General features: G+C 30.2%; 3 protein-coding genes across 3 annotated transcripts; all 3 read right to left on the reverse strand.

Moving 5' to 3' along the window:
• Window positions 1-1061: 1061 nt before the first annotated feature.
• Window positions 1062-3282, reverse strand: LOC105130168 (pectinesterase-like). The gene is made up of 2 exons (XM_011032541.1): window positions 2290-3282; window positions 1062-2007 (listed from the first exon to the last, which is right to left on the reverse strand). The coding sequence occupies exons 1-2, from the start codon at window positions 3248-3250 to the stop codon at window positions 1316-1318; spliced, it is 1653 nt and encodes a 550-aa protein (XP_011030843.1). The 5' UTR covers window positions 3251-3282; the 3' UTR covers window positions 1062-1315.
• A 4199-nt stretch (window positions 3283-7481) lies between these two features.
• Window positions 7482-10671, reverse strand: LOC105130169 (thiamine thiazole synthase, chloroplastic-like). The gene is given in 3 exon segments (XM_011032542.1): window positions 7482-7910; window positions 8475-8963; window positions 10136-10671. Coding segments are annotated over 3 exon segments (1074 nt in total). The 5' UTR covers window positions 10559-10671; the 3' UTR covers window positions 7482-7748.
• A 4539-nt stretch (window positions 10672-15210) lies between these two features.
• On the reverse strand, window positions 15211-17073 carry LOC105130171 (protein translation factor SUI1 homolog). Its single transcript, XM_011032545.1, has 5 exons — window positions 16948-17073; window positions 16096-16178; window positions 15753-15958; window positions 15623-15676; window positions 15211-15500 (listed from the first exon to the last, which is right to left on the reverse strand). Exons 2-5 carry the CDS (start codon window positions 16130-16132, stop codon window positions 15456-15458), a joined length of 342 nt encoding a protein of 113 aa, XP_011030847.1. The 5' UTR covers window positions 16133-16178; window positions 16948-17073; the 3' UTR covers window positions 15211-15455.
• Between the last annotated feature and the right edge of the window lie 5106 nt (window positions 17074-22179).

A 22179-nucleotide genomic window follows, 5' to 3' on the forward strand; every position in this document is an offset into this window, starting at 1 on the left:
GGATAATTTTAACACTTATTTAGTTTGCAAGTTAGTATTGTTTTCCTATGTTTCTTGATTATAAGTTTATATATTTGCTTAATATATAAATTAGATTTTTATAATACTTACCATATTTTTATATATTTACATGATTATAAACTAAACATTTACTCACACTTGTCTAATTTTACTTGTGGATTTTGAACAACAATCTTAAGGCTATATATGCTGCATGCATGTTTTTTGTTTAGTTTATATATATATATATATATATAGATACGAAACTTGAGCTTGGCTAGTAGTGTTTGTGTGGAGGTTTATTTGCTAAGTTGTGATTAGCATAACCCTCTTTTTCTCTAGATAGATAAATGATTAAAGTATAAATGTTAGTGAGTTTATTATAGCTATGAAGTTTACGTTGACAATTTAAGTTGTTAGTTGAGCTAAATGATAAGTTTTGCCCCTTAGAGAGGCTACCTTCCCCTTGAGTGGATACAAGCATGCCTGGTTTTCTTTCCTGATGAGAATGCTTGTGCAACTTTTAGATCATATTAACACTAATTGACAGCGAAGTCCTGGGCCATTGAAGTTGTGAACTATTCAAATAGGAATTTCAAGAAAACAGCTCATTACAGTGTGAGTATTCTTTATTTTTCTCCATTGAATTATCAGGATTACTATCGAGACCCTGAGATTCTCAGGCATGAATCCTCGTAAAGTTATGGCACTCTGCTCAGAATTGCAAATCACTCCTTATAGAGGCAGCGTGGATGATAATTTCAAAAGGCTGTTGAAGGAGATGCTGGAGGTAAATTCTTAGGAGCAAACCAGAACTACTAACACCAGATGGTCCAAGTGTAGATTGGTTAATCCACCGTTAACTTGTATATTGTGGGAAGGTTAAAACTTATGCAGATGATGTCTTAAACAGCTGAGCTCCATTTTTTTAATCTTGATTGATTGCAAGATGTTTGAGTAAATTGAATTTTTTTGCTACATTTGGCTATCATAGTTTAGTTTCCTTCAATTGTTCCATCGTATACCCACTCAGAACTGGACAGGAAGAAATGATATTCATGTGATTACCCCTTATTTGTTTGGGATTGAGTTGGTCACTTGGTTGAGTTGGAAGAGACAAAAAAAGGCCAACATAGAACTGAAGAAACTGAAGAAAATAGTACAGCAGACAGCAGAAATGCTATCGATTAAAGAGGTTGGTGTTGCAGCTGCATCCCAAATTATAAACTTCAGAAAGCAGGGAATGAAATAACACGACAGGCTGCGTCAATTATATAGAAGTAAATCCTTGAAGGGAATGCATGCTTTTCCTTGATTACAGCCCTTCAGTAAAAGAAACTCCAGTGGATCCAAGCCACGCTCCTCCTTGTATCAGCTCTGCCACAGTGAATTGCTTGGCCTCATTTGGATCTGTAATGACATGATATCCAGGCCAATTCACTCTCATGCTAACACCTGCACCTAGCCCTCTATTTGCGTACTCGCCATAATACAATGTTGTTAATGCAAATTCCTTATCCCATTCTGCCCAGCCAGTTGGATCAATATGTCCACCAATTTTAGATTGCATAACGACAGTCCTTGAGTACTGTTTCCATGGCCTTCCAAGATATGTAGGGAATTTATTCTGATCAGATTCAAGATCAGAGCTTGCAACAATGTCACAGTTCTGGATTGAAATCCCAGTATTTTGATTTGGGTCTATCCTTCCTTGTGCTGTGACCATGTTCTTCTGGTTTGCCATAGGCTTCCTTGAGATAATTTGGCAGTTCTGGAGTACAACAGCTCCATTACCGAAGATGAAATCAATGGTTCCAATTATGGAGCAATCTCTGTAGAACTGTCTGTAGTTATGTGTATAGAGGGTGTCTTGGTATGCATCGATGCGGCAACGGTTGATGACAGATTGATCAGCACTGACTCGGAGAGCCACAGCTTGGTGCTTCTCTGGTCCTGCTGTGTTTTGGATCCAGATGTCCTGCAATATGAATCCATCACCTGCAACAGCTGAAACGTGGAAAAAAAAATTCAAATAATGTCTAGCTTATACCAAAAAAATAAAAAGAAGAAGAAGAAGAAGAAATTGCAGCGATTATCAACATTTTCTCAGCTGAAAGCATAAAGAGAAGTAGCTTCTACCTGGATCATGTGCAGTATAGTTGCTAAATTAAAGAAATGTTTTTGGAATCTTGGTGATTCTTAATGCTTAACTATAGTGGTTCTTAATCAAAAGCTTAAAAAACCAAAAGAGAAGCAAAAGACTATAGTCAGAAAGTAGAGAATTGTTACCAAGAGTGGCAGATCTGAAGGTTGTAGATCCATCCACAACATTGAGGTTACCAGTTAAGATGGTGAAATCCATACCATCACCAACAATCATAACATTTTTCTTCTTCTTCCCAACTTCAACATTCTCTTTATAAATCCCACTCTTTACATGTATCACATACCGGCTTTTACTTTTATCTGGGACTGAGTTCACAGCTTCTTGAATAGTGGTGTAGTCCCCACTCCCATCTTGTGCTACTATCACATTGGCCTCAACATTGCTTACTGAACTTTCCAATAGTTTGCGGTCCCTTCCCAAGATCCATGATGGAAAACCCCCATTTAATGGCTGAACGAGATCAGTATCAGAGGCTGAAAGACTAGAAACAGTAGCCAGAGAGGTTCTCATCCTTGAGATCAAATCTTGGAGTAATTTTTTCATTGATGGTTGGTCTATTGTGTCAACGCCATCCAAGCATGTAACATGGTTAGTGAGTACACCACTTAGCCAAGTATTTGCATCACTAGCATCAGACTGGCTGCCCCAGTTGCCCAGAGCTGATAATGTATCAGTAACACGGTCAATGGACATATCCATAAGCTCCACACAATCAGCTAGAGCTGCTTGATGTTTATGGTCATTGATCTTGCTATTTACAGCATTGGCAGCTGCCTTTGCCATTCTCATTTGCGAGAGAGATTTTACCAAGAAAGTTTTTAGGAGGCCAACGCCATTAGATTCTTGAACTCCTTCAGTGGAGACAGCTTCAGATAGTATTGATAAACATTCTTGGGGATCATGGGCTTGGTTACATATTTGTGGAGTTGATGGACTAGATTGACTAACTTTGATGAAATGGGATGCAAGAAAAACACTAGACAATATGACTGCAAACAGAGAAATGGAAAAGATAAAGATCTTGACGTGGGATTTAGTGTTATTGGTAGTGTTTAGAAGTGGGTGATGGGCAGAAGAAGCCATGATGAGGTATGTGCGTTTGGTTCTCTGCTTGTGTTGATCTCATGTGCTTTATAATGATGGAAGACCCTTCAAGCATAACATTCGCCGTATATAATGCCGATCATGTCGCATCCAAGGGGCTAATTTTCATTTTCTTTCCTTTATTATTATAATTTTTTTTTTTAACAACGCCATGTATTCCAGTTCAACGCCCTTGGAAATTTTATTGCACCGACATGCTCTGTTGTTTTCCTCGTTAAGAAGAAAGAAAGGGAAAAGGAACAGAACGTTTAGCTACAGCACCCGATAATTGCCGCGTGATGCGGGTCGGATTAAAGCTTTTCTTGATATAAAAACATATTCAAGTGTCCTTAATGTATATTTTAGTAGAAAAAAATTAAAATTATATAGGAATTGATTTGATGTCACCTAAAAGTAATATAAAAAAATATAATTTAATTAAAAAAATTTAAAATATTTTTTTAAAGTATTAAAACGATAACATATTAGATTGATTCAGATTAACTCGGGTTAATTTATCAAAATTATTATCTAGATTATAAAACCATAATAACCATGTAGAAAATAAATAAATAAATTTATTTAATCTAATTTTTATTTAATTGAATGTTAAAAAATAAAATAAAATAATAAATAATTAAAATAATAAATCAAATCAACTTTAATTAAATTATTAAACTTAGATGATAAGATTAAAATAACTTCAAAGAAAACAAAGTAAATAAAAAATCCAATGTTGATGAGTTGTTCATATATATTTTAATAAATTTCTTTTATAATAATAAGTTATATGGAATGATAAATTTATAAAGTAGTAGTTATATACTTAGTTTTAGTGAGTTTGTTGTTATTGTAAATTTGAATTTAAATGGTTTTTGGCTCTTTTTTTTTAAGAACTTTTGCCACTTTTTCTATAAGATAAATTGAATAAATATTTTATAAGATTTTATATTTTTACGCAAATAAGCTTTAAATAAATGGATTAGCATTTTAAAGTCAAAAGTACACATAATTCGAACTTCTCAATGCAATCAATGGTTAAAACATTCGTCATAGCCATCCCTTGACAAAAAACAAAAATTGGGTTTTAAACTATTTATTTTATATAAAAACATTGTAACAAAGCCTCTTCTTAAGAGCCTGAGCTAATCCAAACTGGCATCACGGACAAGCTTTATTGCGTCTTTTTAGACGCAATAAAGCTTGCACTATTTTGTTTCTTGAGAAGCGTTATAATTTCTACATAAAAAAATTTAAAATTTTAATATTTTATATAAAAAAATCATGAAAATATAGGTGATATATATTATAAATAACAAATTTTAAAATAATATTTTAAATTTTTTTTTATTTTAAGTTAAAAAACATAATTTTTTTTTGTGAATATAAAATATATATATATATTAATAGGTTTTAAATTTTATATTAAAAAAATATAGTTTTTTTTTAGAAATATAAAGTATTTATATTAATATTATCATTTTAAATTGAAGTATTTAAATTAAAAAAATTTTATTTCACATTTAAAAATAAAATATATATAAATCCTGTATTTAAAAAAAAATCAGGTCTTATTCAAATCATGAATTAACCCTCCATGTTAACTAAATTTAACCGGATCATTATATAAATCAATTTAAAAAAAAAAATTAGATCCATCCAGTACCTTGTCTCAATCGACTCACCAAGCAATCCCAGTTTAATAAGTATGATTTCAGGTAGGAACGTTTTAGAAACCAGCATGGTTGCGAAATCATTACCGTGGGACAACACATTGTTTGAAAGATTTAATGTAGTGTCATGGAGTTGTTGAAAATCAGATGTAGTGGTGGGGCCATGCTTCGATGAAAACTATAAAAACCTTGAACCTTTAATCATGCCGTTGAAGATGATTTAAATGATGATTATGGAATAATTAACCTAAAAAGGTTGTCTGATTTCTCTTTAACCTTCAGAGTTTATACTTTGAGTTATTGTAGATAAAATTTCATGTATTCTGTATAGTCTATTTTAAATCGGATCAGAGAAGTATACTCACTTTTAAAGTGTTAGATGGATGCAGAGACAAACCAGGGGAGAATGAGCATGATGAGTTACATATGCCCAATCATGCAATTCTCACTTGATATGTTAAAGAATGTTATACGGCTTCGGAAGATCTGTTGAAAGAGGCAACTATCCTGATGCGTGGACAAATTGTTATTGCCTCTGCAAGAAGCCTTGTGAACTGTGATTAAGTAGTCGAGCCCGTCTCTTTTTTGTTTTTTATTAACATGGATATTTGAATTAATTTACAGGTAATCGGGTTAATTTTACAGATTCTAAAATTAATTATTATATAAGATTTTAGTAGTTTAATAATTAATACTTAAAAATATATTTTTATCAATATTTTATATCATCATTTTATATTTAAAATATCAATAACTTCTTAACTAAAGCATATTTTATAATAACATATCTAATAATATATGATACCTTTAATTTATGGTAAATATTTATCGTAAATGCAAACCTATCATCTAAATCAAAAGATTGATTAATGAATTTAATTATTAAAATTAAAAAGACAAAGAAATGATTAAGTTTAAAAAAGAGATGTTGATTTCGTCCAAACTGAAACACCATTCAATTATTGGATCTTAACTTGAGCTGTAAAACTTGAATTTAGATCTGGTTTACATGTATGAAAAGTTAAGACATATGACTAAAACGTTCATAAAGAGTCTAAGATTTAAAAGTATCATTTTCGAGTTCAAATCTTAACAATAATGAAAAAGTCAAAATATGTCTTGTATTCTAGATATTGTTCAGTATTCAATCTATATCTCGAGTTTTAGAAGTTCAAATACACTGATTCTTTTATTATTGGAAAGCTGAGACAATTTTCCAGAACTTTCATAAAGATTATCTATTCAAATTATGATGTTATCAATGATATTTTATTCAGACAAAAAGATAATGATTGTTACCAAGTTAAAAGGGGTCACTCACTCAACAATTAGTTATTAAATTAATAATTTTAGATTTTAGCCTATAAAAGAAGATATTTACCATGTATTTATGCATCTTGATTTTTAAATCAAGATCATATTCTTGATCTCTTTCTTTATATTTTTGTAATGTTTAAGTTTTACTTTTATTAATCTCTTATTTATGACTTTCATTTCTTTTACTATACTTATATAATCATGTTTTCTTTTTATTTATTTATGTTTCTCTTCTTCATTAAGTTTATTATATAAAGGTGAAAAGATTTCACTAATGACATTAGGATAAATATAATATAAACTCAATATGAATTCAATGATTATATCATAAACAACTTGCTATTAACATGTCTTATCATTTTTATCTTATTAATTATTAATATCTTACTTGTTTAATGATTAATATAAATTTGTATTGTATAACACTTGATACAATAAATATTTGATTCTTCATTGTCAAATATATGGAATAACCAACATCTATTTTATAAAAGTAATTTTATTTGTTGTTAATATAAATTAGTATCATGAATTCCTGATAATATTTAAAAATATTATTATTACTTAAATAATATAATCATATTAATAATTTATAATAAGTTATTAATAACAAATTATTCATTTGAAATCCTTTTTATACATGGTTTATAATTAAATAATAATAAAAATTATATTATACATAATTAAAATATTATTAATAGATATTTTAACATTCACAGTTATTTTTATTATTATTTAATTTTTATATTTATTTTACATATCAAAATTCTCTTTAATTTATTATTATTTATTATTATTATTTATAATTTATATAGTTAATTTCTTTATAATTCAATTCTAATTTTATTAAATTATTTATTAATTCAATATTTTTATATTTAAAATAAAATATTAATTTTTTAATCATATCACTTAAACTTAATTATTTAAATTACAAATCCAAAAACTGATTAGTTAGGTTAGCCTTAAGATTGCCGCTCTCTTTCAAAAACTGATTAGTTAAGTTACCCTTAAGATTGCCGCTCTCTTTCAAAGCACGAGGGCTCCGGTGAAGCAACTCCATACGACCTCCAGGATGGGGGCGGCTAGTCGATCAACATTTTGCAATGTGGTTGCTTTGGAAAATGACGCCACACTCGGTGATTCTCATAAAAGATACTTGGTTCGATGGTTCAGTGATGGCATTTAAATATTTTACGAGAAAGAAGGCACTAAAACGGCTTGCCCTCATACAGAAAATCAAGAAAATGTTTTTTCAATCAAATGCAAATCAAACCCTCTATATTCAGCCGAGAGCATTGACAGATAGGCCAGCCAACAAGGTCCGAAAGCAGCATGAACTAAATTATTTCAACTGCCGAGTGCCAACAGAGTCTTGAACGGAAGGAATAGACACCAAGACTACTAACTAAAACCTACCATGACCACATCAACTGGGAAACCCCTCGAACTCATTTCTACTGCCTTTTATTTATCTGACATATTTGAGTCTATTGCTTTGCTACCACTCAGGTCTCTGCAATATCAGCAGATTCAACAGCAGCCAGGATCAGCTCTGGATGAATGCCTCCCACAAATGTTCCATCCAGTGCATTGGGCATCCCGAGTGACTTCAAGGCAAGGTGTGCTGCCTTCTGCCCTGATATCATCATTGCCCCAAATGTTGGTCCCTGCATTACCAATAACCACATACAAATGCGTCAGTCTCGTAAGCATATGCTTTCGATTTTGAGCTCCAAGTGCTAATCATAAACTAGCTGTTTTTGTCAATCTCAATTCCCTCTTTGTTTGCTAACGTTACAGGACAAAACTTGATGGAGGACCGGCCGCGACCATTTCGCATTAGCATTTCCCGGTCCCTGAATCATATCAGGAAGAAGACACAGTGGTCCTTAAAGACATGATATTTCAGGACCCATTGCCGGGACCACACTATGACGGGTCCAATCTATCCAATAATAAATGTGGATAGTCAGTCATATGCTGCATTTCATGATTACATAGGCCCTTGATGATCCGGAACGTATCCCATGATAGTATACATTCAATAATAGTTAAGACTAGACCTTGTATTAATTGACAGTACCAAGTTTATAGTATAATCCAAGACTATCAACATTTTTAGTTGCAGATATTGAATATGTAGCGCAAAAGATGAATGGAAAATGAGAGCAATCTCGAGGCACAAAAATCCCAACCACGATAATTAAAGAAAAGGGAAATTGAAAAGTTACCATTCTCGGAGAGCCATCAATCTCAGCAACTTCCATGCCAGTAACAATCATTCCAGGCACAACTTCCCTCGTAAGCTTCACAATGGCATCTTCAGCAGCGTTCATGTCAAGAGCCTTCATTCCTGGCACACTATCAATCATGCCAATGCTCTTAAGCCTCTTGACCCCAGTAGCACCAAATGGTCCATCATGGCCACAAGAACTCACAACCACCTTGGCCTCCATCACATTAGGGTCCATACAAGATTGTGTGTCATGATTCATTGACACAAGAGCCTAATTAGTGACCAGTCCACCTACTCTTCCTTCCTTCACTATCAAGTCCTCTGCAGCCACAGCATTGAAAAGCTTAACATTTGGACGGGCAAGGAGTTTGCTCATGATTGTGGAGGTGAAAAGAGCTGCATGCTTGATGACTACATAGTCTTCTTGCTCATCATACTCAACACCGAGCTCATCAAGGAAGAGATGAGCTGGTTTGCGTACAACCTGGTCAAGACATCAATTTCAATTCTTAATTCATAAAACGTGGATTGCGAGGATATATCTTATTCACTAATTATAACTAGCAAATCAGGAACCCTATAACTGCCGGTTCCTTCTTTTTTACTAGCATTTCTACAAATGATGGAAAACATCTTAATTTTCTACTTAAATTACAAGGAAAATGACCACATGCCCACAAAACTCGTAAGTCTTGGCAACAGCAAGGCCAATACTAACGGTCAGGTTTCTAGATGAACTGAAAACATCTCAAGTTATTCACATCTCAAGGGATCCACGCCATGGACAATAATATATGGCTTACAGATTAATTTAACACAAGAAAACAAGCTTCAATAGGAGTCAGGGAAAGTGCTTAAAAGAATATGCTTTTAAATCCCTTGAATTGCTGTTTAAATTTTTTTATTTAAAATATACTGATGTTAAAATTAAATTTTTAAAAAATAAAAAATATATATTATATTAATATATTTTTAAATAAAAAATAAATTTGTCAGTATATTATGTAATATATGATGTAATCAAGGACTGAAATTTATATTCACTAAGCAGTATTTTGACATTATTTTTTTTCTTTATGAGCGAAAGTCATAAGGTCCAAAAGGACAAGGGGACACACCTTCATGTCACAGTTCTCAACATTATCATCAAAGTTTAAAACTTTGACTGTACCTTCTCCATTAAAAAAAGAGAGTATATTTTTATGATTTTATCAATTATTGTCATCTTCAATAAATAATAAATAAATCAATCCTTATCATTTAAGATACAATTAAGGCCAAAAAATAATTCTGAATAAGAACAAAATAGAGCAAAACAAATCGTGTTGAAAATTTTTATTAAACACGATCACCTAGAATCCCAGTTATACGGATTCAACAGGTTAAACAAGTGATAATTATTTTGATATTTAAAATATATATATATATATATTAGGGAAAAAATAAAATTTAAATCAATTAGACTAGACTATAACAGGTTATCTAGGATTGACTCACTAGATCGATATGGTGAACTCAGATTTTACTTTTCTTTAAAGCATGCAGAGGCCAGGACCAGGTGGTGATCGAGTCACATACCCACCAGGCCGGCCGGTTTAATTAGCATTGCCTGCTTAAAAACATGAAGGAAAAGGAAAGAACTAGTTTTGATCATACCATGGCAGAGAAGAGCTGACCACCAAGCCAAGCACCACCACCAGGGCTAACAGATTGTTCAACAATGGCAATTTTGACAGAAGGGTTCTTGCTAAGCTCATAAGCACAAGATAACCCAGCAGAGCCAGCACCAACAATAACAACATCAGTGTCTGCATGAGTTATCATGTCCATCATGTACCTTCTTGTCATTTCTCTTGACACTATAGACTCTTTGATCGGTTCAAACTTGAAAGCATTCAAATCATACGGTGGAGATGACATGGAGATGGATACGTTTGGTGACGATGATGATTTTGTGGGCTGCATACGAAGAGTCGGTTTTGAGATGGGAGTGCCATGGAAGGAAGAGGAGGTGTCGAAAGGGGAGACTTTTTGGGATTTTGTTGAGAGAGAAGTGAGAGTTGTAGCCATGGTTGCCATGTTGAACGACAGCGCGTTTGGTTGTGTGTTGAGGTTTAGAGCTACGGAGTGCAGCGAAGTGAAGAAGATGGCGAGAATTTATGGGGATAAAGAGGTGAAGAGAGGCAGTGTTCGGGCGTGGACCGTGGAGATGAATATTAGCCGTTTGATACATTTGATTTCTTTTAACTCACGGCGTTAGTGCCCCAGGCAGTTATAGTGTTTTATGACTATTTTGGAAACTAATTAGAAGCATTTTCTGCAATGCATCTGAAAAGTTCACACCACTTCTTTGCGAGAAACATATTATTTTTAGAATTATTTTAGTTTTTTAAAATAATTTAGCTATAAAATCCAAATATACAAGAAATGTTTTTATATAATAAAGTTAACAGATTAAATAATTAATTAAATTATGATAAGTTCAATAATTATAAATAGAATGAATGATTTGCAATAACAATAGCAATAAATTAATGAATATACATTCAATTCAACCTGTCTCGAATTATTTTAGTCTTTCTTCCATATTTGATTTTAATTTTTAACAAAAAAAATATTGTTTTTACATCATAATATCATGAACAGAGACCTAACGGACGTTAGAAGTTTGGACGGATCTGAAGAGATGGCTTTGTATCCAACGGCTGAGAGCCATTAGAATGCAAGATGAGGATACGCGGTAACAATATCGAAGGACAGGTGGAGATTGGATAGAATTTGAAGGGTCTAGAACGATTAAACCGTGATTTGACTATTTTGCAGGGGCAGGTGTGCCTCTGCCCTTCAAGTGTCTTTTTGCCAAGTGGCTTCCATGCTACAGTTATGACGTGGACTCCAGGACTCTCTCTCTCTCTTTCACGGTTTATTATCCGACATCAAATAAAAATTAATATATATATAGGGAGAGTGTACGTATATAATGTAGTAAAGCAAAAGTAATTTACAATTCAAATCGATTAACCTTTCAATTAAAATATTAAAGTAGGTTGTAGATTTATGATTGGAGAGGGAATTCTAATAATGGTAATAATTGTTTTTAAAAATGATTTTTATTAATTTAAAAAAAACTATTAGAACAATTTTAAAACGATGATAATATTAAAAAAAATTCAAAAAATCATGAAATATGGGTTGCTTCACAACGCTAAACTGCCTATAAGACATTCTCATTTTACTAATTGTGATGTGTTCGTATTTATGTGAAGAAAAAATCACAAACAAAAGGAGCAAAAAAATAAAATAAAAAATTTAAATTTAAAAATTGCAAATAAAAAGATAAATATATTAATTATAAAAAAATGTGTTTAACGGATGAAAATATCATAAAATAAGAGCATATAAAAATATAAAAGAATAGGTTTCAATTTAATAAATCTAAAAAGAAAAGAAAGAAACATATTGATGGTCTGAGAGTTTTGGTGTGTGTTTTCAAATTCATATGGACTACTTGGCGAGAAAGGATACAATGTATATGATCAATATAAATAAAACTTACCATAATAGATAAGAACTAACATTAGTGCCTTAGCAAACTTTTTTTTTTTTTGGGTACAAGGAATGACATTCAAGTATTGAAATAGAGTAATAAAAAAAACCATTAAAAATCTGTCATGATAAATATACAATAATCCTAATTAAAGCTAAGTTAATACAAAATATTCTGTTAAACTAGTAGTTCAAATTATGTAATTAAAATAACTTAATAAGATAAATTAAATATTATAAGATAAAATTAAAAGAAAATCAAACATACAAAAGAATTTTTTAAAAATAGTAATTCAAAATAATATCAATATTATTATCATTATCAATATGATTATTATTATTATTAAAATCACTATTATTATTATTATTATTATTACCATTATTATTGCTATTATTAATATTGTGTTTTGTTATTATTGTTATTGCTGCTAGCATTATTATTATTATTAATAATAATAGCAGTACCATTTGAATTATTACTATTTTAACAACAATTGTTATTATTACCATCACAATTAATTATTGTTGTTACTATTATTATAGTCATTATCTTTGTTATCGCCATTACTATTATTAGTGTTTTTTCAATCATCGTTATTTTTATTTTTCTTCTCTTTACTATTGTTATTGTTATTATTATTACCATTCTCACCATCATCAATATTAATATTGTTATTATTATTATTGTGACTATTATCATTATTATCTTTCTTACCATCATCATTATTAATAATATTATTATTATTGTTATTATCACTAGTAGTAGTATTATTACTATTGTTATTATTATCATTAATATTATAATTATTAATTTGATTATTATTATTATTAAAAAAATAAAAAAAACTTGATTTGAAGGATAGAATTGAAAATTATAAAAATTTTGATAAAATAATCAAGAAAAACAATAAAAGTGCAAAAGAAGAATGATCCAATTGAAATCATTATTATCATTGTAAACACAAAAACTATAAAAGGACAAAATTAAAATTCATAAAAATCTTGACCAAAAGGCAAAGAAAAAAAAGCAAAAATAGAAAAACCAAATCGAAAAATATTATCTATAAAAATTAAATAGAAATAGTTAAATTGAAAACTAACAAACATTTAACAAAAGGAACAATGGATAAAAAATACAAAAAATTAAAATTAAAATAATTGAATTTAAAATACTAATAATGAGAATTATAATGTATTTATCGGGTTAGAAAAGAGAATGAAGGGAGGAAAAAATCAGTGGTAATAAATTGGTAACTTCTGGACACCATTTATCACTTCACATAAAAAAAAGACATATTGAGAAGTAACATAAAATTAAACAAACTTATTTTTTAGCATCTAAAACTGCTATAGATATTGCTCAAAGTGTATGGTGGCTCTAAGAAGCTGGTACCTAAATTGTATGCACCAATAGTTTTTTTCAAATTAGTAATTGTTATTGACTAAACTAATAATCAACAAAAACAATCATGGCTAAAAGATTATGATGCTTTTAAATCTAATGAATTAAATTTCTTGAATACAAGGGCCATGTGATTTTATTGTGTATAAAAAATAAAAATATTAAAATAACTCCACCCGAAACCTTTTTTTTTTGTTTACACTTAAAAATATTTTAATTATTTTATTGCTTATAGATATATTAAATTGATCAAAATACCCTTAAATAAATTCATAATATTTAATAAATAGAAAGAAAAGATAAAAATATCTCAGATTTAAAATCATGCAAATTCTCATTTAAAGAACAGAAAAATCACTACACTATAGTAGACAGTTTTTTAAATGTAAGTGTTGAAGAGAAAAGGGACATAGTGTTTGCTTTATCGGTGGGGTTACAGTAGTTAAGAAAACCCGAGTTAATTGCAAATAAAAATACCATTACATACCATTTCTTATAAAATAAAAATATAAAAATATTAATCTTAAAAAGTATAATTTAACTAATTATATTTTAGATTTATTTTTTAAAAATCATCAATTAAAGTTCTATAAACTTTAAAATCATTGAAAATTTATATAATTATTAATTTTATAATTTATAAAAGTAGTTAAAATATACAAAAATATTTATATTAATTTAATTTTTTTTTATAAAAGATTCGAAAGATTTTAAACCAACCAGATCGAGTCTGATATCTTCCTGAAGATGTTGAGAAGCGAGAAACCCGTGAATCAGAAGCCACATTATATGTTTTCTGTCGGCTTCTCTGTTTTGTGATCAAAAGTTCTGATTTTTCTGGAGATAAAAAGTGAAACTTCTGTACACGGGCATGACAGTGACCGTGATAGTAAATAAAGGGCTTAATGGGGATATTAAAAAATTTGGAAGAAAAAAACTGAGTGAGTGGATCTTTATTCGTGGTGGTATATTTTTTTTTATTCGGAATATAATAGAAAGTAGATTCAGAACATTTTAGTTGGAATTTGAGTGAAAAATCCGAAATAGCTAACGATATAAAATTTGAACCAGCTTTGTTTTATTTATTTTTAAATGATTAAGACATTCTCGATATTCTGGCTGGAATGATAATAGAGTTAATCTACTTCGCTTTTTAGCTTGCTTTTAATTGTATAATGTATAGCTTGAATCATGTTTGTAAGGAAGTACACTTTACGGTCCATCATAATTTTTTTTAATAATTATTCCATGGAATAATTTTTTTCTTAATTAAAATCTGATATTTCGACAGGCTGCGCATTGTTCAATTGGCAGATCCCTGGAGAGCTCTTATAACGACCTTAGGAAGGTCAGGAATCTTATTTTGCAATCCTTCCTTTTCAAATTATCATCCTTTTTAATTAACTCTGGCCTCCAAGACACTTGCGAATTACATCCAAGAAACCATCTCAAGAATTTCGTTTCTTTTGTTGATTTAAACTAATCCGCCAAGTTTGATAGTCATTGAAACAAATTCAGGTTGATATTTCCCACAGCTGCTCTCACGGAATTAACGAAAAAAATGCAGCATATAATCCCGAGTTTGATCCTTTTTCTTTGCATATTAATTTTAGTATAAACTTGCCAGTCACTCACCAACTTGAAGTCCTAAACCCGTCCGTAAAGACTCGGAAGCTTCAACCATCTACTGAGCTTCCTGACAGTTAAATTGACAGCAGTTGTGTGGAAGGGCAATGAACCACAACAGTACATTTCCTGCCAATCAACCGAACCCTAACCAAGAAAGCCAATAGATTCTCAACAATTCAACGTTTGACACGAGATAGCCATAACCACTTGAAACAGGAGAGCAAACTGTCCAACATTCCATTATCATCTCACAATACAGAAACCAGATAACATCAGAAACAAAAGACGCATGTCATATCAAACCGAACATAGGGAAGATAGGTAACTGTTTCGATATTACTTAATTTCTTGACACATGCAGGAAGTGCACTATGCTGAGTTTTAATTTGCAGCAGTAGGTTAGAAACCATGAATTTTAATGCTTTCCTTCTTCACAATGCCAACCTGACCAAACAAAACAAAATACAAATTTGGAATTCACTTAACTATGAGCATCAGGTGATGACCGAAAGGAGAAAGAATTGATTTTTAAAGGCTCATCAACTGTCACAAGGAGTGAAGATTACCTGAACAAGGAAGGTCGAGACATTCTTGCGCTGGTCACCTTGAAGTTGAATAACCTATACACAAAAAAAGCATTTGCAATGAGGAGAGAAACATTCAATGCTAATTTACATGCTAAGGTGAAACACACACCTGGCCTAATTCAGGGTCCTGCACCACTGTACCATTACAGCAGAACTCTTTCTTGAGGTCCTTTAGTATCTTGTTATAGCTGAATTCTTTTTTCAAACCTTGCACAGTTGTCAAGCTTTTCCTACCATTGCGTTGCTGTATACGAATGTGCACATAGTCTTTTGTCCCAGCACCAGAGTCCTCGGCATTTGCATCAGCAAAAGGATCTACCATAAAAAAACCACATTATTGTTAGATATATGGATGCATATGGAGTAGATGGTTTTGTCACATCTCAGAAAAATTCTAGTGTCAGCACAACACTAGCAAGGAAATCTAATATAAGTAAAAAAAGCAAGCTTACCATAAGCTGTAGGAGTTTGGGCGTCGAAATCAGACATGAAAACTTAACTGTTCAAGGAAGTCCAACAACCTGAAAGCTCAGACCTGAACAGCAATAACTCACATTAACAGGGACTAAAACACAATTGAAGACTAAGGATAACTACCTTTGTCAAAGATAGGACAGTTGATGTCCCTTCATCCTTTCTACCATAACAACATATTTCAAAGGGACTCGAACACAAATGAAAACTACGGATAACTAACTTAATCAAAGGTATCACTTCCTTTCTGATACTACAACATGTTTCTTAGGAAGCAAGACCAAGTTGCTCTATTTCTACAATAGAACATGCCACAAAAAATTCACATGACAAAGTTAACAACCACAACATCAAATCAACATCCTAGATTAATATATGTTGCTCAAGTGTCATAAATCAGTGCAAATACCAGATAATAAATTCACAATATATCAAATTGCAAACTAATACGAATAAGGAAACACGGATATCCGTGTAATCCATAACAAGTAACCTTGCTTTCTTAATCAAAATCCCACTAAATAAAGATCAAATATCTCAACTATCTGATTAATCAAAGAGAAAGAATCACACCCATAAGCCCAAAAGCTAGTTAGGCCACAGACACAAAAACGCCTACAGTAAATGAAAAAAAAAAACACAAACAAAACTAACAATCAAAACATCAGAAAAGCAACCTTCCAAGAAAAAGATTAAAGCTTGCAATTAAATAACAAGGATATGATCTTTTTAAACAAGATCCACATAATTACCGCAAGATATTAACAATTAAGCTAATAATTTGCATAAGAAGATGATCAAATCGACTAGCTTGAACAAAAATAAATTACCTTATCCGGTGATTAGGGTTTCGACGCGTGAGGTTATCTGATTGATATGAAGCGAAACCCTAAATCGGATGAGTCCAAGCTTTTCTGATGAGAGTCCTTTTGATTTCGAAGATAGCTGAAGAGATCTCTAGAAACTAGATAAGGAGAACAAGCCAGTGGGTGTTGGATTGAAATTACATTTTGGGGCTGGGTTGGTGAAGAGTGAGTGCTACTCTCAAGAGTGAGAGTGTGTAACTACGCGCTGCGATGAGCGTTGTCCTGGCTGTGATTTGATAAGATCGAACACGTGGCAGGTGGAGAATGCGATTAGAGAAGATTCGTAGTAGAGGCAGAGCAGGAGAAGGAATTCGTTAGAAGGACGAAGCTGTCTATATAAAATATGTTTCAGAACATCAAGAAAAACGTTGTGCTTTATGGGAGAATCACAAGCAGAACTAAAAATTAAAAAACTTAATAAAAAATCATAAAAAAATTATTAATATATAGAAAAATTAAAAAAATTAAAAATAAAAAAAATTGTTAATATAATTTTTTTATTAAAATGAACATTAAATAAAATTATATCTATACCATTCAAAAAACTATATCAATAATTTGTCTATTCTAAATCATTTTTGCCATTAAAAATGCTCTTAATTTTTACCAACAATTTTGTGTTTCTAAATTTTAAATATAATAATTTATTAATAATATCATCAAATTTGAAAGTATTATTTTAATATACATAAAAAAATGAAATTGATGATTTAAAAAAAATAATAGTTGACAATAAGAGATGAATTGCTAGTTTTTATTTTTTATCTTATCACAAATAATTTTTTTTATTAACTAAATAACACTTTCCTTTTGAAATATACCTTACAAATAATTATGTTTCCATTCTTATTTTTTTATAAATTAAAATAACATGTTTTTTACATCCAGATCAATATAATTTTAAATTTTAATAAAACAAAATCTATTTTCATATATAATACAACACAAACAATCATATTTTATTTTTCTATTTTCACAAGATTCGTTGATGACTAGATGAAAAAAAAATCCTAAAACAAATCCAATTTGATCAGTTGAAAGTTGCCTAGCGAAAGCAACAAATTCATTATTAGTATTTTGAGTTAATTTTCTAAATACCAAATCTAGTCCCTATTATCTCTAATTAAATAATGAACTAAATCTCACGACTCATTTATTGATGTCCAATGCCTAGTGAAATATATCTTAAATTACCGTAAAATATCATTTTATTATTTTCCATTTATTTTATAAGACTTAACTTGATAGTGTTACTTTTCATTATAGTTATTAAACTCGATCTAGAGTTTGATCTCGTCAAGAGGCTGGCTTTTGAATTTTATAGATCAATTCGGATTAACCTAAAAAAATTAAAAACTTTAATATTTTATATGAAAAATTAAAAAAAATCAAAATAAATATAGACTATACATGTTGTAAATAATAAAGTTTAAAAGAATATTTTATAAACATTTTTATCCCACATTAAAAAAAAACATAACTTTTTTCTTATGAATATAGAGTATATATATGAAAGGGTTTCAAATCTCACATTGAAAAGATATTATGTTATTTTTTTAAGTTGAAGTTTTTAAATAAAAAAATTTTATTTTATATTTAAAAAACATAACTTTTTTATATTGAAAGTGTGAAAAAACTCTTTTGTTTTAGATTACTTCTTATTATTATAAACTGTAAAATAAACTTTATGCATTTATAATTTTTTTGAATAAAAAAACTAAAATAATTATTTTAATGGATTTAAATAAAAACTCTGCATGTAGCTTGATGCAAACCTCATGATCACATGGTCATGCAACCCACACGCAAAGACACCGATTCCCGGAAAGCCAAGTAAATCAGGTTTGATAGAAGTGTGATACAAAGATAACTTGTACCTAGGTACCAACACTATTGAAAACGTAAAACCCCCACCCAACGAATATTAATTCGCGAGCAAGAAGTATAAGGATAATACCACGAAGACAGTTGTTCTTCGATAAGTCATTTTTCAGTTCTTTAAAGAACCATAGAAGGGAAATTATCTCAACAATACACACACACAAAGTGCGACAAACAAGAAGTTTTATTAATTTGAATTGTCTTTTTTTTTACATGTTTAGTTATGTCTCTATTTATAGTGACTCTAGACTTAAAAAAACTCTAATGGACCCCTCTTTAGGTGGACATATATGTAGCCCACTTACAATTGACCCAAACAAGTAATAATAACCCAAAGACTAAGAAGAATATAATAAAAACAATAAAAATCTGAAAATTATCATCCTAAATATGCTAAAATCAAATTTTTTACCATTAAGAAGTTTCAAATAGACTAGGATATCTAATTTGAAGGTATAATGTATTCTAAAGTCTTCTTTCCTTTTGTAGCTGGGATGAATAAGAAATCCTTGTAAGAAAATGATTTTGAAATAATTATGAATCCTTACCACACTTGGAAACTATGTTGCAGCCCATTAAACATCCTTCTAGAATTAGTATATTTCCAAAATAAGCTACCACATCCTTTTAGGAAAAGAACCTTAGCCAAATAGAAAGTTTACAAGTCAAAAGGAAGTAAATAATAAAATTCATACAGCCTCTGTTGACCCATATTGAGATGCCTTCCTGAATTCCGATTGACCTAAAATTTTAACCCAAGGTAAGACAAGATGTCAGGAGACTCCACGTAACATTTTAGCTCGATCCAATGGTCGGATTGAGAATTATGACTATTACCATAAAACTTGATAGTTGCACATTTTACATCAAAATCTGAATTTGACCTTGCCTGGATCGTATCATAACTTAGACAATTAATCAAGTTATTGATTATAATTCTATGGAATGGATGGGCATATAAAAAAGAAAATACATAAACTTATTATATATATTCATTCGTATTACTTTGGACATGAATAATTAAATAAACCATTTACTTATCAATAAAAAAGCGTTAACAAGTTAGTTACAAATATTGAATCCCGCGCTCTTTGCTTGACATAACTCTCCTCACTCCCCCCTGCTCTCTCTCTACATGAAGGGGAAAAAAAGAAAAAGAAAAATAAAAATTCAAAGTTAAGTGAGAGAATTCATCTGTTTTTGAAAAAAATGATTTACGAGAAAAAATCGATTTGATTTGATTTGATTGATTGAATTTGGGCCATCAAATCCCACCTTCACTAGCGATTGTCATGTCCTCAGCAACCACTGCTCGATCCCTTTCTCTCCTTGCTTTTATTCCCTTCCTCCTCCTCTCTCCTACTCTTACCTTCGATGCAAATCACAGGGTAAATGAAAGATTTGATAGCTCAACCCCGTTTACTTTATTTTGTTTCGTTTTGACTCAGGTGTGCTCCCCTAAGGCAGTTATAACTTGCAAATCTTGTTATTTAGGTTTTATATGTTTCGTTCCCGAGTTTAACTCATATCTATTAGTTTTTCCATGATTTAATTATTAGGTTGATTAGTGTTCATGGAACGAGTTTTGATTTCGCAAATAGCAATTTATGCATTATAAACACCGGGTTTTGTCCGGGTCGACCCGTTGGATTGACCGGGTCTTGCTGGTTTTTGACATTTACATGTCTTTCACCTAACCCGAACCAATCCAGCCATTAGATCGACTTGCTTGGCCAATCTAGGTTTAATAACTATACTTTTCATTTGTGTTATAATGAAATTACTATTTTACCATTTACTCTTTTATTTCTAAAGTTTTGCTTAAAGGTGTATGCGTCTTTGTACTTTTTATATGGTAGAAATATTTTTTTACCCTCAAAGTCAATAAAATTTAGAATTATTGACCAAAAACTTTATTGACTTTTTGTAAACTTCTTAATAGTAAAAATATTTCTTTACCTTTTAAATCAAAAAAGTAGTGGCATGCTAGACAAGGGTTTTTATAAATTTTTAATTATCATCATATAGTGTAAATATGAACTTTACCATGGATGAGACAAAAAAAAGAAAAAAGAGAAGCATTGCATGTTAGGGTATTTTTTACTTTCATATGAGTATTTTTTGTCATTGCCAAAGTCAATGGGGGAACATTTTAGTACTTTCATGTTATTTACTAACTTTTAAATGGAAAAAGCTGTTGATGTATGGATCATAGGTGTTAGCGCAGAGAGATGTTCATGCCATTCAAGTGGTATGTTTGACACCACCTAGTGACTAGATCATATATGTCAGTGCGCGAGTGATGTTCGTGCCATTCAAGTGACATGTTTGACGCCACCTAGTGACCAAATATGACCTTTTTCTATATCCTTGGATGCTTCACCATCTTTTCTTCTATCTAAGTGGTGCCTGATAGTTTAAGGGGGTTGAATTGTCGTCGGTGATTATTTTTCTTTTTCCCCCCTTCTTTTCTCTTTTCTAAAAGCTACAATGTACCATTATCCTCTTTGTTTTATTGTTAATTTAATCCTCAATGTTTATATTATTTATTTTATTCTTATTCATTTTATACAATTTTTTTTATTTTGTAATATAGTTCTTCAATTGCATTTTCTCATATATTTTATTTTAATTTTAGTCCTATTTCCTTTAGAATCTAATTTTTTTATATATATAGTTTTAGTCCTTATTCTTTTAATTTCTTATTTCATTCTTATTCATTTTAAATGGGTTTTTGTTTTTCGATTTAGTCCTTTAATTACAATTTATTATTTTTTTTAATTTTAGTTCTCATTCTTTTAATTTCTTATTTTCTTCTTATTTATTTTATATATTTTTTCAATTTAATCCTTCAATTAAATTTTATCAAATGTTTTATTTTTTATTTTTATCCTTATTTTTTAAAATTTTAACTTTTTTCCTTGGCTGTTTTGTTGAATTTTTTTTTTACTTTCAATTTCATCATGTAATCAAAATATTTTTTTGTTTTTTTTTAATTTTTCCTTTATTCTTTTGAATTTTTTTGTTAAATTTTTTCTATTTGCCATCTAATTAATGTTTTTCACTCTTAATTATTTTTAGATCCTTTTGGGTAATTGATTTTTTTTTATATAGGTTTTAACTTTTGACATTTGATTTGTTAAAGATTCTGATTTATACAATGTTATCATTTTGCTTTAATTTTTTTAATATTGATTTCGTGATTATCTTTAATTTTATCTTTTTATGTGTTTATTATGGTTTCATGTCCTAAGTAACATGTTTTACATGAGAATTTTGAATATAAGTTTCTTTGGAGAATTGTTTTGTTTGTGT

This window comes from Populus euphratica, unplaced genomic scaffold (assembly GCF_000495115.2).
Source record: "Populus euphratica unplaced genomic scaffold, PopEup_1.0 scaffold95.1, whole genome shotgun sequence".
NCBI classification, from domain to species: domain Eukaryota; kingdom Viridiplantae; phylum Streptophyta; class Magnoliopsida; order Malpighiales; family Salicaceae; genus Populus; species Populus euphratica.

Coding starts and splice junctions, on each gene's coding strand:
- LOC105130168 (XM_011032541.1), bottom strand. CDS start 3,250: ATGGCTTCTTCTGCCCATCACCCACTTCTAAACACTACCAATAACACT. Junction 2,008..2,289: donor CTTCAGATCTGCCACTCTTG/GTAACAATTCTC, acceptor TCCACGTTTCAG/CTGTTGCAGGTGATGGATTC.
- LOC105130171 (XM_011032545.1), bottom strand. CDS start 16,132: ATGTCTGATTTCGACGCCCAAACTCCTACAGCTTATG. Junction 15,959..16,095: donor CCAAACTCCTACAGCTTATG/GTAAGCTTGCTT, acceptor TTTTTATGGTAG/ATCCTTTTGCTGATGCAAAT. Junction 15,677..15,752: donor AGGACCCTGAATTAGGCCAG/GTGTGTGTTTCA, acceptor TTTTGTGTATAG/GTTATTCAACTTCAAGGTGA.